The following is a 16,978-nucleotide window of genomic DNA, read 5'->3' on the forward strand; positions in this document are numbered from 1 at the left end:
CCACCGCCATTTTCCGTCGCGCCTGACGCACCAAGTAGCTCACAAGTAATTTTTCCGTCTTGAGAAGCACCTGGTTGTGGAAATACTTGATCATAGAAGCACCTGTAGACTTTGTGATGTTCATGTGCTCCTTTATCTTGGCTGCATCCTTCTTAATTGTCCTGATAGTTGATTCGTTAACACCATGCTGGCGCGCGAGATCAACCTGTCTTGTTCCTTTTTCCAACTCTTTTATGATCTTATATTTAATTTCGTAGCTTAAGGAACGTCTTGTCTTCTTTGGCTTAGGGCGGCTGGGTCCAGGTAATGCAAGGTTTCTTTGTGGTGGTGGTGGTGGTCCGGTGGAAGCCAATCTTATGGAACAATGGATACCGATATACACGGTGTAGCCAGGAGGGGTGTAACTGACGCGGTAGGTCAAGGGGCTTGAACGCTCCCGCGGCGGGGCAAGTCATAGTACTACATTAAACCAATCACAGCTAGCAAGTAGGGAGGTAAGGATGCTTTGCCCAATCACAGTCCGCTACGTCATATGACGTCACCGATAACGCAACAAAGACATACACTGCGCAACTTACTCGCGCCGCTTACACAACATGGCAGAGGGCGGGAGGTTTGGATCCAAAAATGGCGCGGCGCGAGAGGACCGCCAGCTGCTCTCCACGTAAAGGGGTACACACACCGCGGAAAGTGAGCATTCCGTGTTCGGCAGGGTACTGCGTAAACGTGGAAACGCGTAAAGCGAGGGTTGACTGTATAGAATTTTAGAGATAGAGTACAGGAGTGAGGTCATATGGACCAGAAAAATGAGATATCAACCATATTTCAAGAAAGGGAAAGTGGTGGCGTGTAAATGGGAATAGTCATGTGAAAACACCGAATCGGTTTAAGAATGTATGCTGTGATAGTAAGTAGACCTGGAGGTTAATGTCATGACTAATTTCCCAAAGGGAATTTTAAATTAGAATAAGGTATCAGAAATATAGTAAGATAGATTTAAAAATGTATTGTAAAATATGTACACACGAGCCACATTTTGTGATCTAAATGTAATACATAATGGACACTTTGTCTCGGCTGAAGCTTATCATTTTGTAATTCAATGAACACTGGTGAGCCTCCAGGTAGTGGAACTTATGTTCTCCTCATCTACAAATGTTTCTTGTCCACACCAGTGACTGCCACAGAAGTATCTTGGCCATCTCGTAATTTCATTATGAATTTCAGTGGAATGCGCTTCATGGCCCTGAAAAACACATCACCAATTATAAGATATTAAGTACATGGAAGATATGGTAAAATGGAATATGATGGGAAGGTAAGGGCATAATAAGAAAAAGAAAGGAGTATTAATGGTGGGGAACAAAGCATACGAAAGAAGAAAACTATTATGGGCAAGGAAAGGATCAAGAATTTATCATCTTGACTGCAATCACCGACTTGCCTGTTTGTTGAAAATGACCATGTCCTTTCCACACATTATCTAAATGAAATAAAGCTAAAATCATTAAACATGGGCGTAAATTATAAATAAAAGTCACTGAGATGCAAATCTCGGTATATTAACAATTACTGAGTAAACATGAGTGTATGTAAATGACGAGTTGGCTCAACCGTTTATGTCACGACATCAAGGTACTGATGATAGATGAAAATTTGAAAATATGGCGAAAGTAATTAAAAAATACATATAACAGTAGTACCCCTATTTACGCGGTCAATTGAACCCACAGGGTACCGCGGAAAGTGAACAACAGAACATATGGGATTAATTCCAATAGAGACTGGCCCGACCCCCAAACTCCACTTTTTCCTGACACAATACCTATGTTGTAGTAAAAATAACATCTAAATTTTATGATGGTATGCTCACACAATTAATATTTAAGAGAAATACAGTCGCCAGGTTAATGTCCATTCAAATAATGGACTCAAATCCCCCCCCCCCCTCTTCCCAGCTCACTAGCTCCTACCTCTCTGATTAATGTTTGGGTGAAAACTCTAGATTTTAACGTTTAGTAATAAATAATACCTCAGACTAAAGTTAGGATAATATAATTGACATTTCTGGATTCCTTGCAGGTCAGGGAATATTTTAATGTAAACTTCATATATTTTGCACAAAAGATAAAATATTTGCTTTGTGTAAACCAAATTATTACTTTAGATCTAAAATTTGTATGTCTAATGCAAAATCCATGATGTTTATATTCAAGATGATCATCGTATTGTAAGAATTCCAGCAATGTAAATTATATTCTGGCCGGGTAATTTGTATGAATTTTATGAGCTAAAACATATATCTTCAGTAAATAAACAAAGAAATATTCTTCAAGGACACTATCTGTCAATCAAAATACTCCGCCCTAGCTGAATCGGTCCCTCCCTCCCTCCCTCCCTCCCTACCAGAGAAGCGATTGGGAGAAAATAGTATACAGTCGGCCCTTAACATACGCGGGTTTATAATACACGGATTTGCAAATACGCGTATTGCCCCGCTGGAGGAATATTCTGTACATTGAAGTAATTGAAGTACATTCAAATCGCGCTCCATTCAACTCGCGCGCGGCACCGAACACGGGACACCGCCCGCTCCCGCAACCTCACACACACACACACACACACACACACACGCATAGCTCTCCCTCACTCAGTCAGTCTCGCTGTAACCACGCTTGTGTTAACATCAGCATTGTAGTTGCAAAAATATTACATTTCTGTGAATGTATTATATCAAGTACAGTATGAATAGAATATCACTAATATAAGATTATTTTAACCGAAAACTACTAAAAAAACGAGTAACATATCTTGAACATCAGAAGGCTAGGTGAAGTCTTTTGTTTTCATGTAGTTTATCCTAATTTACATTGAAATGCATTACGTTTCAGCAAAACTACTATTTATTTCTGAGAATATGGAAATGTAATATTTTGCTGAAATGACGTACGTATTACAGTGGAAAGTGACGAAAGCAATGACTCGCTTTCTTTCGTTCAAAAGATGTTACCATAATCGCTTTTCGAATGGTTTTCAGTTAAAAAACTGTTGTATTACAATAATATTCTATCCTAATTCACTTGTGATGCAACAGTTTTTTAACTGAAAACCATTCAAAAAGCGATTACGGTAACATCTTTTGAACGAAAGAAAGCGAAAGTCACTGTTTTCGTCACTTTCCACTGTAATACGTACGTCATTTCAGCAAAAATATTACATTTCCGTGAATGTAGTACAGTCAATCCTCACATTACGCGGTCCCGCATTCCGCGTTTCACCGTTAACGCGGTGCCTTGCCAGAACCTAACATGCTCACATTCCGCGGTCGTGAACCCCATTACGCGGAGAGCGGCTGGCAAGCCGCGCCATTTTTGGATCCAAACCTCCCGCCATCCGCCATGTTGTGTAAGAGGCGCGAAAATGGTGCGCACAAGGTCGCCCAGTCATCAAAACATTACCGAGTTCTTTACCCGCCACCCACCACAACCGGCCCAAGTCAGTGATAGTGATAATTATAGTGAGGATATGGACTTATATGGACTTTGAGGGGTTTAACAAAGAGGCCCTGCAAGCCTCTGTGGTGGATAGTGATACAATTGATACCAGTGATACAGGTGAGGGCCAATAATCTGCCCTCTGCCTCGGAACCAACCCCCCATCCCCGTGTGCCCAGCCATCTTTTCTACTAATGTAAGTGTTAAAAAACCTAATATTATTGATATTTCTCTTAATTATTAATTGTGTGTGCATGCCATCATAAAGTTAAGATAATATTTTTACTACAACATAGTTGTGTGTCGTCAAAAAGTGGAGTTTGGGGATCGGCCTGGACTCCATTTCAATTAATCCCATATGTTATGTTGTTCACTTTACGCTTTCCTCACTTTCCGCGGTACCCTCCGGGTTACATTAACCGCGTAATGTGAGACCCAACTGTATATCAAGCAAGTATGAATATAATATCATTGTAATATAACAGTATTTTAACCGAAAGCTATTAAAAAAACGAGTAACATCTCTTGAACATTGGAAGGTTAGGTAAAGTCTTTTGTTTTCGTCATGTATTTTATCCTATTTTACATTGAAATACATCACGTTTCAGCAAGACTACTATTTATTTCTGAGAATATATTCATTCAGGCACAGTTTAGGTAAAATATACATGCGCTGTAACATTTTTTTAATTGAAAACGATTCGAAAAACACGTACCCTCTAGCCCTGTTCAAGGAGAAGACTGGGAGCAGCTGTTTGGTGCTTAAGACAATGACAAGGAAAATGATTTTGATGGATTTTAATGAAAATATTCAGAAAGACCCTGGCACTGTCAAGGAAAGTAGCTGCTGAAGGCTTCCAGGACATGGCAGAGGACGAGATTAGGGAGCTAATTGAAGAGCACGACACTGAGCTGACCGAGGAGGATCTACAGGAGTTAGTAGACTCAGGCAAGGAAGAGGAAGCGAAAGGGAAAGAGGATGAGGAAGAGCACCAAGATATAACGTTGGAGAAGTTGGGGGAGATGACCAAGAATATTGAGGCACTGAAAAACCTGGCCTATAGTATGGACCCCTCCATGGTGCGTGCCCTGAAATTCATGCGAGGGATGGATGACGTTTTCGCTCCATACAAAAACATCATGGAAGAAATGAAAGAAAGAGACGACAACTCCCCATCACCATGTTCTTTGATCACCGAAGGAGAGATTAAACACCACTGAAGGAGAGATTTAACACCATCAATCACTGGCGGCAGTGAGGAAGCAGCTGAATCCACCGTCGCCCCCACTTCACCACCCGTTATGGAATTGAGTGACGATGAGCCCGATGACCCCCGTCCTGTCGCCGAGGATAGGTACTGTACAGTAAAGTGAAATTTTTATAGCTTTTTTTTTTAATAGCTTTTCTTGCCATGTTCATTGTTTGTAAAAATGCACAGCACAGTACAGTTCAGTAATGTACATAGGAAGTGGAGGTGCAGTTATTCACAAAACATTTGTGTTCATTGTCGGCAGTAGTGACGGGGAGGAGGCAGAGGAGGTGGAGGAGGTAGAGGAGGGAGCGAGTTGGGAGGAATGGTGACCTTGGATGCAGGAGCAGGGACGAGTGGAGATGCCAGCCAGTACATTACGGGTGTATTAATTGTTTTTATAGCGATTTTTGCATTTTAATATTAAACATTGTACATTATGTTTCAACAAAACTACCATTTAGTTACCATTTATTTCTGAGAACATGGAAATGTAATATTTTTGCTGAAATGATGTACGTATTACAGTGGAAAGTGGGATAAAATTGTGACGAAAGCAATGACTTTCTCTTTCTTTCGTTCAAAAGATGTTACCGTAATCGCTTTTCGAATGGTTTTCAGTTGTGGGATTATAAGGCTAATAATAGGATAGAATATTATTGTAATACAGTACGAGTACAACAGTTTTTTAACTGAAAACCATTCGAAAAGCGATTACGGTAAAACCTTTTGAATAACGAAAGAAAGCGAAAGTCATTGTTTTCGTCTTTCCACTGTAATAAGTACGTCATTCCAGCAAAAATATTATATTTCCATATTTATTTCTGAGAATACCTATATTCATTCAGTCACAGTTAAGGTAAAATATACTTGTGATGTAATATTTTAATGAAAATACGGTATCGTAGTTTTCTTTTGTTTCAAATTTAATTAACAAAGATTGATGTTTCAAATGTAATGAACAAAAATTTATGTACAGTATCTATAAATAAACTTTAATAAATGAATACTTTGTTTTACATCGTCCTGTGCTACCATACCATGGATTTGGCTACTTTGGGTTTGCTATGATGACGCAAGAGGTCTGCCCTGGCAACTGTACCGACACTCACAGCTGGTGGTGAGTTGGTGCATCGTTTCCATTGTTTACTGGTAGTTACTGGTAAATATTTTTCAACCTAACGAAACTATTACCAGTTTAGAGGTCGACCCCCAATTTTTGCCAAATAATTTGGTCTTAAAAACTTGAACTACACACAGGTATATACGGTAAATAAGGACATGGGGGACCAGGTTTTTTTTTGGGGGGGGGGGGCACATATATGCGGAGTTTTAACATCCACGGGTATGTCTGTTACGTAACCCCCGCGTATGTTAAGGGCCGACTGTATTTACATTTTTAGTCATAAATAATAACTCAGACTAAAGTTAGGATAATATAAATGACATTTCTGGATTCCTTGAAGGTCAGGGAATATTTTGAATGTAAACTTCATATATTCTGCACAAAGGATAAAATATTTGCTTTGTGTAAACCAAATTATTGCATTAGATCTAAAATTTGTATGTCTAATGCAAAATCCATGATGTTTATATTCAAAATGATCATCATATTGTAAGAATTCCAGCAATGTAAATTATATTCTTGCCGGGTAATTTGTATGAATTTTATACTTCACCGCGTATATGAGTAGATGCACCGCGGAAAGTGAAAGTCTGGTTCTGGCAAGGTACCGCGTAAATGAGAAATCGCGGAAAGTTAAACCGTGTAAAGCAGGGTATTACTGTATATAGAATAAAGATGTTGAACTGGGATGTATGTTTCAGTATGGTAATGTAAGTTAAACTATTACCTTAGATGTTTTGTGAGAATAATCAGTCAATGAGAACCCAGGTTTATATTCTCGCCCAATAAGAAAGTTGCTTGCTATGTAACACACTATTTTCATTCAGTAAAATCTTGTTACAAACAATATTTGAATAAATGCAGATATTGAACGCTAATAGTTATTGGAGAGTGAGAATCCAGTACAGAGCTTCGTAAGTAATAAAATATAAAGAAAATGGGAAGTTAAACAGCGAGTTCCAACCAATCGAAGCCGACATCGAAGCAAGACGTGTGCCTCCTGCCGGTCAAGGTCGAAGGAAGTGAGTCGTTCTTAAACCATCATAGCAGATGTGTCTATGAGTGTGTACCCTGGGAAGACCGTGCTCACCTCAATTTATTTCAACACATTACGGAGACGTTGACTGATTCGCTGATCGTTTTGGCTTACACTAAACTCACGTCATCATCCCGAAATCAATTATTATTAAAATCTGACATAATCATTTGGTTAGCCCATTGCTTACCAAAACCAAATGTCTTACTGCTTACATCTCTTACTCTTTTCTGTATACATTATTCTTGTCCTATTTTCTATTCGTTTGATGAACCAATATAGATATGACCACCATTGTTCCATCTATCCAATGATGATTGGAGCCTAAAGAAGCCAAGTAACATAAAATATGGTGATTAACAATTCACAATTGGAGTACAGTTCAATACTTAATATACCAATAATATAGAATATCATAATTTTCTGGTGTTGCTTTCCAGTGCCTACAATTTTAACTGTTAAGTCAGTAGTATTTGAAGATGGTGTACTGTGCTATCATAGAATTATCCACAGAAAGGGTTAACAGGAAAAAAAGAAAAGCAAGGGAAAGAAAGGTAATGAGAAGCAGAAAACCGAAACTATGAGTTGAAAACAACAATAACACCTCACAGCTTAGCCCAGTAGCATGGTGGTTACAGTGACAAGTCTAACCTGGCTACAATGCCATGATTTATCACTATTAAGCACTTAAGTATTAGTAAACTCTAATAATAACAGCAAATCCAATGAAATATGGCAGGGAGGAGCGACAAGTTACAACAGCAGCCGACGCACTAACTAGCAAACGCAATCACTCACTCCCCTTACTGCTCCCATTGCCAGGCGTACATATAGGAGAAATATATATCTTGTATAGTCTAATTTCAAAATAGTGAAGGGCACAGTAATAAACAAATTATATAAACCATGCACGATAACATAATAAGAAACATTGTAGGGGTTCCTAGTTCAGTTGTCACATCTATACAAATTTATTAAGAGACAAGAAATTGGTATGCTTGTGATGAGAAAATATATAATGACAGATCAATGCTCTTGCCAACAAAAAAGTTAATATGAGTCCAGTATCAAAGCATTACGTACTTACATTTTTAGTAAAAATGGCAAATAGTGGTTCAAATGCATGATGGTGAGGATTGGTTGGCCAGTCATCCAAGCTTCTGTCAGTCTATTTGCGATGGCCACAGCATATAGATGAGCACAGCGCTCAGCAGACATTCTTTTGCCAATGCGCTCTTGTCCAAATTGCTGTAATAGAGTAAATATAATCAAACTTCTTGAACTTCTTTACCAACCTTTTATGCACCTTTCTGTTAAGCATCATGCACTACACATTGGACTGGACTGGAGTGATTGTGGTACAGTGAGTTCTGCTATAACGCGTGTTTTGATAACGCGAATTTGCTCTAACGCGATTTATGAATTCGGAACAATATTTGTATAACGCGATCGCTTGTTTGCTATAACGAGATTTTTGCTTACTATTTCTCCAATTTTGTGGTATTAACTGTGAATATGGTAAAGAAGAATATCTCCAAAAAGCATTCTGATGATAGAATTCCCGGTGATTATCGTAAAAGAAAGGATATAACACTTGAAGAGAAGCTTGATGTTATCAACCTCAAAATCACCCTTCTCCCCCATCAAGTTACATTTCATATTTTTTCAAGGTAAAGTGTTAAATTTACTGTATGATTTCATTATTAGATATGAATGTAACATTTATTTAGACTGTGCTATCCTTTGTGTTAGGCTAACTACTAAATTTTTTCGATTTCGAGTAAACTGCACCTAACCCTATTTTCTCCATAAGCCCTGTTATTTCTATTACGCGATTTTCTATAACACGATATTTTACAAGAACACAATTATCGCGTTATAGCAGAACTACCTGTAGTTACATTCCTAGCGATGCAGCAGCTCAGGTCATATGTCGCTGAATTAAAATACAGTATTCCATTAAAGCTCGTGAGGGTTTCTACAGTCTTTATCGCTCCCCTCCCTGCCTTAGGGAGTGAGGGGGGATGTTAGGGAGAGGGTGATGCATGGTGCCATTGTTACATGTAATAAAATTATAAAAATTGTGTTAACATCATTTCAACTCTCTAATGTGACTTAGAAATAAAGAAAATATAAAATAATATATGTGGAAAAGATTCCCTATTATGAGCTCAACAGCTGATCCAGGCAGTCACACACCACCAACATACAGCCATGCGCCGGTTAACGTCCAACCGAACAACGTCCGATCGCATATATGTCCGTGCCTTAAAAAAAAAAAGTGACGCCTGCTGGACCACCACTCCACGACACCCTGACGGAGACACGATGATCCTCCCCATACTGGCCAGATATTATGTGTTAAAGGAATATCCTTCCTTCCTTAGGCATTTGCCTCCAGGTGTAATGTTACCCTACATCTATTGAGGATAAAATCTTTCACCTACAAATTGACAATAACACATTTGCTGTAATCAGACATATCTAGTTGCCTCAACAATTGCAACTCCAGTTGCAATTGGGGTTGCAATTTCAAATTCTGTGTCATTACTAAGGAATAACGAAGTCTCTGGTGTACTGCACTCTAAGATTAAGAGAAAACGGACACTCAGGCGTCCTGAAATGAGAGAAAACGGACTCCTATGACGGGGCACTCAAATAAAGAGACATGGCTACATGTTTTGTGGACTACCTACTGTACAGTATTGATCGTATATTTTTCATCACTTTGTAATAAACCTAGTCATGCCTCTGTGTGTTTCTGATAATTACCATTACATTATATATTTATATATTTAGCGGTTGTACAAACACAAGGCCTCACACATGCCACTCAGACTGACAAACTTGACAAGTTTTACCAACCATAAAGACAGTTGAAGCTTTAAACATCACTCACAATGGATCTTGAGTATTCCAATTGTAATCAGACATACCTAAGTTGCCTCAACAATTGCAACCTTGGTTGCAATATCAAATTCTGTCATTACTAAGGAATAACAAAGTCTCTGGTGCACTGCACTCTAAGATTAAGAGAAAACGGACGACTCAGGTGTCCTGAAGTGAGAGAACACGGACTCCTTTGACGGGGCACTCAAATAGAGAGAGACATAGCTACATGTTTTGTGGACTACCCACTTTACAGTATCCTTTTCATCACTTTGTAATAAACCTAGCCATGCCTATGTGTGCTTATGATATTTACCATGACATTTCAGTTAACCCTCACTTTACGCGGTTAATGTAACCCGGAGGGTACCGCGGAAAGCGAGAAACGCGTAAAGTGAATAACATAACATATGGGATTAATTGAAATGGAGTCCAGGCCCATCCCCAAACTCCACTTTTTGACGACACATAACTATGTTGTAGTAAAAATAACATCTTAATTTTATGATGGTACATGCACACAATTAATACTTAAGAGAAATAGAGAAATACAGTCGCCAAGTTAATGTCCATTCAAATAATGGACACGACTCCCTCCCCCTCTCACACTACACTGCCGGCTCTTCCCTCTCTGAGAAATTTTGGGGGGAAAACCAGGTATAGTAATAAATAATACCTCAAACTAAAGTTAGGATAATATAATTGACATTGCTGGATTCCTTGTAAGACCAGGAATATTTTGAATATAAATGTCATATATTTTTCACAAAAGATAACATACTTACTCAGATTAAACATTTTATCTAAAAATTTTATGTCTAATGCAAAATATATGATGTTTATATTCAAAATGATCACCAAATTGTAAGAATTCCAGCAATGTAAATTATATTCTGGCCGGGTAATTTGTATGAATTTTATGAGCTAAAATAAAAATCTTCAGTTAATAAAAAAAAAAAATATTCTTCACACGGTAACAGATGGTCGGTCGCCGGTCCCTCCCTCCCTCCCCCCCACCCCCCACCAACGTCCCTACTAGATAAATGTGTGGGAATACCAGACTGTTTACCTTTTTAGTAATAAATAATAAATCAGACTAAAGTTAGGATAATATAATTGACATTGCTGGATTCCTTGTAAGACCAGGAATATTTTGAATATAAATATCATATATTTTGCACTAAAGATAACATATTTACTCAAGAGTAAACATTATATCTAAAATTTGTATGTCTAATGCAAAATCTATGATGTTTATATTCAAAATGATCATCAAATTGTAAGAATATCAGCAATGTAAATTATATTCTGGCCGGATAATTTGTATGAATTTTATGAGCAAAATTAAAAAAAATTATACTTCACCGTGTAAAGGGGTACACCCACCGCGGAATGTGAGCATCCTGGGTTCTGGCAGGGCACCGCGTAAACGTGGAAACGCGGAATGTGGGACCGCGTAAAGTGAGGGTTGACTGTATAGTATATATATTTAGTGGGTCTAAATGGTCGTAAAATGGGAAACTTAGGGTTGGGTGCCTGGAATCCCCATTAGAATAAATCCCATAGGTTTATGTAATTTCGGACAACGTCCATTTCGGTTAACATTACATTTCCAAGAACGTATCTAGGATGTCAACCGGAGCATGACTGTATAATTGTATAATAATATATATTCTCGTACGATCAGCCTCTTATGGTGTATGTTTTATCATCAATAATATAAAATATTAAATACTGCAATACAATAGAAAAAATACATATAGTAATATCTCCATTAGCCGGAATCCCTCAAACCCGAAACTCTCTGATAGGTCGTCAGAATTGAAATTTTCACTTTAAAGTGTTCCCAAAGCCGGAATTTTCCGGAAAATTCCAGCTTTGGGAAATATTTTCCGAGGGGCACATTTTCCGGAAAATTCAGAGAAAACTTTCCCAATACCCGGAAAATTCCGGGGATGGGGGATTTTTTTTTTCTAGGTTTGAGATGAAAACCAGGTGCATTTTCTGTAAATTCCGAGAAAATTTTTCCATTACAGTACCCGGAAAATTTTTGAAAATTCCGGGGATGAAGGATATTTTTCCGGGTTAGAGAGATGATGTAATGGTCAATTTCTGGAACTTCCAAGAAAATTTTTCCATTACCCGGAAAATTCGGGATGAGGGATTTTTTCTGATTTTGAGGGTACAGTGAGTTCTGCTATAACGCGTGTTTTGATAACGCGAATTTGCTCTAACGCGATTTATGAATTAGGAACGATATTTGTATAACGCGAACGCTTGTTTGCTATAACGTGATTTTTGCTTACTATTTCTCCAATTTTGTGGTACAGTATTAACTGTGAATATAGTAAAGAAGAATATCATCAAGAAGCGTTCTGGTGATAGAATTCCCGGTGATGATCGTAAAAGAAAGGATATAACACTTGAAGAGAAGCTCAATTTTATCAACCTCAAAATCACCCTTCTCCCCCATCAAGTAAAGTGTTACATTTACTGTATGATTTCATTATTAGATATGGATGTAACATTTATTTAGACTGTGCTATCCTTTGTGTTAGGCTAACTACTAAATTTTTTCGATTTCGAGTAATCTGCACCTAACCCTCCATAAGCCCTGTTATTTCTATTACGCGATTTTCTATAACATGATATTTTACAGGAACACAATTATCGCGTTATAGCAGAACTACCTGTAGTCTCGTTTCTCGGAAATCTCTCATTCTCAGAAGTGCCCTGCACCAATTGTTCTGGCGAAACGGAGATATCACTGTATATAATCAGTAATTTGCATAAAAATTAAATGACAAGCCGAATAATAAGGTACAGGTGCTCCCAGACTTACAACGGGGTTAGGGACCCAAATCCAGGTCGTAAGTCCGACATAGATAAAAAAAATAAAAAAAATTAATAAAAAATCGACAATGAAGTACAGTACGTACAGTAAAAGTAATAAATAATGAGGAATAGATACAGTGTGACTGAGCACTTACCTTTAATGTAGTCAGCTGAATGCACACGGGGCCCCCATAATTTTCTAATTATACATGGAGACTACATTAACTGTAAGAAGCAGAGGAGACAGGGCTGGGTGGGTCATCAATGTCGCTTTCTTCAGACAGGTTTATGGACTGTGGAAACTTGCTGGTTGAAGGTATTGGATCATCTTGAGGGAGTGGAGAGGCAGCACTGGTGGGGCGTGAGGAGACAGCACTGGGGGACTTCTTAAAATAAATGTCCAATTTTGACTGCAGTTTGTTTTTTCTTTTCATTATAAATTTCTCTGTAGCAAGCAAGTACATCTTGGATCATTCTCTCAACTTTGGCATAATGCTCATAATTTTGATCCATGCCATCAAACATTTGCATTCCTTATTAATTGTAGCAAATGCCTCTGCCATTTGTTTCACTGAAAACTTTTTGGGGGTGCAGGTTCTTCTTCTACATTTTGCCTCTCTTCTTCCTCTGCAATTTTCTGTGCATCTAGTTCAATAAGATCCTCGTTACTGAGCTCTTCTGCAACACTTTCAACCAACTGTTCAACATCTTCATTATCTATTTCTAACTGAAGCTGTTTACCTAACTCCACTATCTTGTTACTAATATCCGAAATAACTTCAGTTTCATTAAATCCTCTAAAACTGTTCACATATCTTTTCAGGACTTTCTTCCATATTCCATTCATGCACTGTTTTGTAACCTGATCCCATGCTGCACTAATGTTCTTTATACATGACAAAACGTTGTACTCCTTCCAAAACTCTCTGAGCGTTTTCACACCTTCAGTAGCAGCAACCGCCTGAGCGAAGGTCGTACGTAAATAATACGCTTTAAAGGCAGCAATAGCACCTTGATCCATGGGATGGATGACAGAGGTAGTGTTAGGTGGAATGTACATTACCTTAACATCAGGGTGCATGTAGTCCAGGTGTGGTGGGTGTCCCGGAGCATTATCCAAAATCAGCAAAATCTTGACTGGAATCCGTTGTTGCAGACAATACTCCTTGGCTCGTGGAATAAAACAAGCCATGAAGCAATCCTCAAACAGTGCTAAGGTCATCCAGGCTTTCTTATTACTGCGATAAAACACGGGCAGTGTGTGCTTGCTGACATGTTTATAAGCCATGGGGTTCTCTGAATGATAGATCATGAAGGGCTTTAGCTTGAAACCAGCAACATTCCCCCCCAACAGAAGTGTAATTCTGTCCTTGAATGCCTTGAATCCTGGCATTGTTTTCGCCTCTTTGTGGATGTATGTCCGTTCAGGCATGCGCTTCCACAATAATCCAGTCTCATCCACATTGAATATTTGCTCAGGCAAATAATTCCCTTCCACAATCACTTCATCTAACTCCTCCTTAAAAACTTCGGCAGCACCAACATCAGCACTAGCTGCCTCTCCACTCACCTTAACATTGTGTAGACTGTAGCATTTTTTAAATCTATCAAACCACCCATGAATTCCTGTAAAGGTTTGATCACATTCATCTCCTGTCTGCTTCAGGCTTTGGAACAGGCTTCTTGCTTTAGCCTGTATGGTTAGAAGGCTTAAGGGTACATGCTTCTGTATCTGGTCTTCTATCCATATCACCAATAATTTTTCCATGTCGTGAATAGGACCTTGTTGTTCCTTTTACTACATCATGAATACATTCCTTGTCCTTCAGAATAGTGGATATGGTCGAGTGCGAGAAACCTAGGTCGCGTGAGATTGTTGCTACTGTTTTACCATTCTCATGCTGCATTATTATCTTCATCTCAAAAGTAATTGCCTGTCTCCTTTTCTTTGGAGCACCACCAGCACTCTCACTTGTACGCTTTCCAGTCATTATAAAGTCAATTAAATACGATAACGAAAGTTCACAGCGCGATCAGTATAGGATACGATAGTCAAACTTCAACTAAGCGCTGTACTGAGTGAGTGTAACCACGTGGTGACCCAAGCCACGCCACGCTCTTGCCCGGGACGGAAACGTTTCGGTATAGAAAATGCGTGCGTCATTTGAAAATATTTTTGGTCACGACTGCCGTGGTCGTATGGTCAGAACAGGTTGTAAGTACCGATGGACGTAAGTTGAGGCAGTCGTAAGTCGGGGACTACCTGTATTTTCCTGTACAGGGAGCCCTCCAAATTCGCTGGGGTTAAGGTCTCAAAATGGCCGCAAATAACAGTTGCAGACTGGGGAGGGGGGGTTACATTTTTATTTGTGTACAAAGAACTGTACAGCTCCTCCCCGACTTACGACGGGGTTAGGGACCCAAATCCAGGTCGTAAGTCGAAATGGTCGTAAGTCGAATATGTATTATATGCTTAAATAATACATAGACAATCTAAAATGGGTGTCACTTTTTCTTCTCAGCACCACAAAACTCTCACTTTTAAGCTTGCTAGCCATTTTAAAGTGAATTACAAACGAAAATTTGTCTGTGTACTGAAGTTGGGTCTCAAAAATACGTAATTTGAAAAAATTTTGATACTACTGAGGCAGGTCGTAAGTCGGGGAGGAGCTGTATATTCACTTTAAGTGTTTCCTCTAAGGACAATTATTTCTTTTACCTGTATACTGTATATGTGTGTGTGTGTGTTTATAGACACACACAAAAACCACATACAGATAAATAATACAGGTCCACCACCGATTTTCCGGCACCCTTGGTTCCAAAGCCTTGCCGGATTATCCATTTTGCTGGACCAACCAAGGTTAGGTAATAATAATTCAACAATACACCTCTGACCCTCTAATTATACACCTCCTGTGTCTCTAAAGCACCATGGACTGCTAGAAACTTGAATTAAACTATGTGATGTTTATACTCAAATTAATCACTATATTACAGTAGGCTCTCATATTTGGACATCTATTTAGACTGTAAAAACTTCGGGAAATTCAAATCGCTCAAACTTAAATACAACTTCCTATGGAGAAAATTAATTTGAGTGGTACTTTCGATGTTTGGCTAAATTTTGCCTTATTTACCCTACTTTTTTGGCAAATTACTACCTGTAATAAAGCAACATCCTAATAAACCAACGAAAATAACACATAAAGTTAAATAAATACTTAAAAACAACACAGAAAAAGTTTATAAAAAAAAAAAAATTTTGCCTTGTCAGCCAAGCTATATTTTGCATGTTTCTTGCCAACTCTGTACTTCCTTTTTGCCTTTGGCGGTTCTGGGCGCTTAGGAGGGTTTCCATTCACACCAGGTTGACCCCCACCACCTACTGGTTTAACACTTGCCATATCAAGGGCGCGAAATGAGAGTCTGAGCACGAGATCACCAAGAGATAAAGTTCTGGCTGTCTCGGTGCATGGGCGGGAAGGAACAAATGGCGTTGCTAGTGCCACAAACAACTAAGATAATTTGCAGGAATGAAAATGACTTGTGACACCAGTGAAGGCCTGGTAGTGAATGAACAAAGTTCTAGACACTCAAGTGTGAAGAAACAAAAATTCATGAGCTTTGAGACCAGCAGACAACCTTTCGCAATGCCTCAATAGATGGCGCTGCTGCACCACTGCCATTAGTAAACAAACCGCACAGCAGTGAGGGTTGTGTAGCTGCAGCCGTTTATTTTTTATTTATTACCTACTGAGTACAGTGGGGTATGCTATAACGAATCTAATTGGTTCTAGAACCTTGTTCGTTATAGCATTCGTTCGTTATAGGATTAATCCGTTCCAGGCCCCCAAATACAACCACTTAACACTGAAAAATATAATATTAAATTGTAAAAATTGTATAAAAGTGCATAAATATGCATCTAAACCCTTGAAATAAAGAATATCATTAATACAGTTAACCCTCACTTTACGCGGTCCCACATTCCGCGTTTCCACGTTTACGCAGTGCCCTGCCGGAACCCAGGATGCTCACATTCCGCGGTGCGTGTACCCCTTTACGCGGAGAGCGGCTGGCGAGCCGCGCCATTTTTGGATCCAAACCTCCCGCCATCCGCCATGTTGTGTAAGCTGCACGAACATGGTGCGCACAAGGTCGCCCAGTCATCAAAACATTACCAGTTCTTCACCCGCCACCCACCACAGCCGGCCCAAGTCAGTGATAGTGATAATTATGGTGAGGATATGGACTTATATGGACTTTGGGGAGTTTGACAAAGAGGCCCTGCAAGCCTCTGTGGTGGATAGTGATACAATTGATACAAGTGACACAGGTGAGGGCC

General features: G+C 39.0%; 1 protein-coding gene across 1 annotated transcript in view; it reads right to left on the bottom strand.

Annotated features, from left to right (window-relative positions):
• Positions 1 to 991: 991 nt before the first annotated feature.
• Positions 992 to 16,978, bottom strand: part of LOC121872943 (dehydrogenase/reductase SDR family member 7-like) — a gene marked incomplete in the record, with an annotated part of 131,071 nt that continues 115,084 nt past the window's right edge. Inside the window, 2 exon segments of the mRNA XM_042376084.1 lie at positions 992 to 1,246; positions 7,994 to 8,154. Of these exon segments, the coding sequence (XP_042232018.1) occupies positions 1,150 to 1,246; positions 7,994 to 8,154 (258 nt within the window).

The sequence above is a fragment of the Homarus americanus genome, unplaced genomic scaffold (assembly GCF_018991925.1).
Source record: "Homarus americanus isolate GMGI-L3 unplaced genomic scaffold, GMGI_Hamer_2.0 scaffold11022, whole genome shotgun sequence".
NCBI classification, from domain to species: Eukaryota; Metazoa; Arthropoda; class Malacostraca; order Decapoda; family Nephropidae; genus Homarus; species Homarus americanus.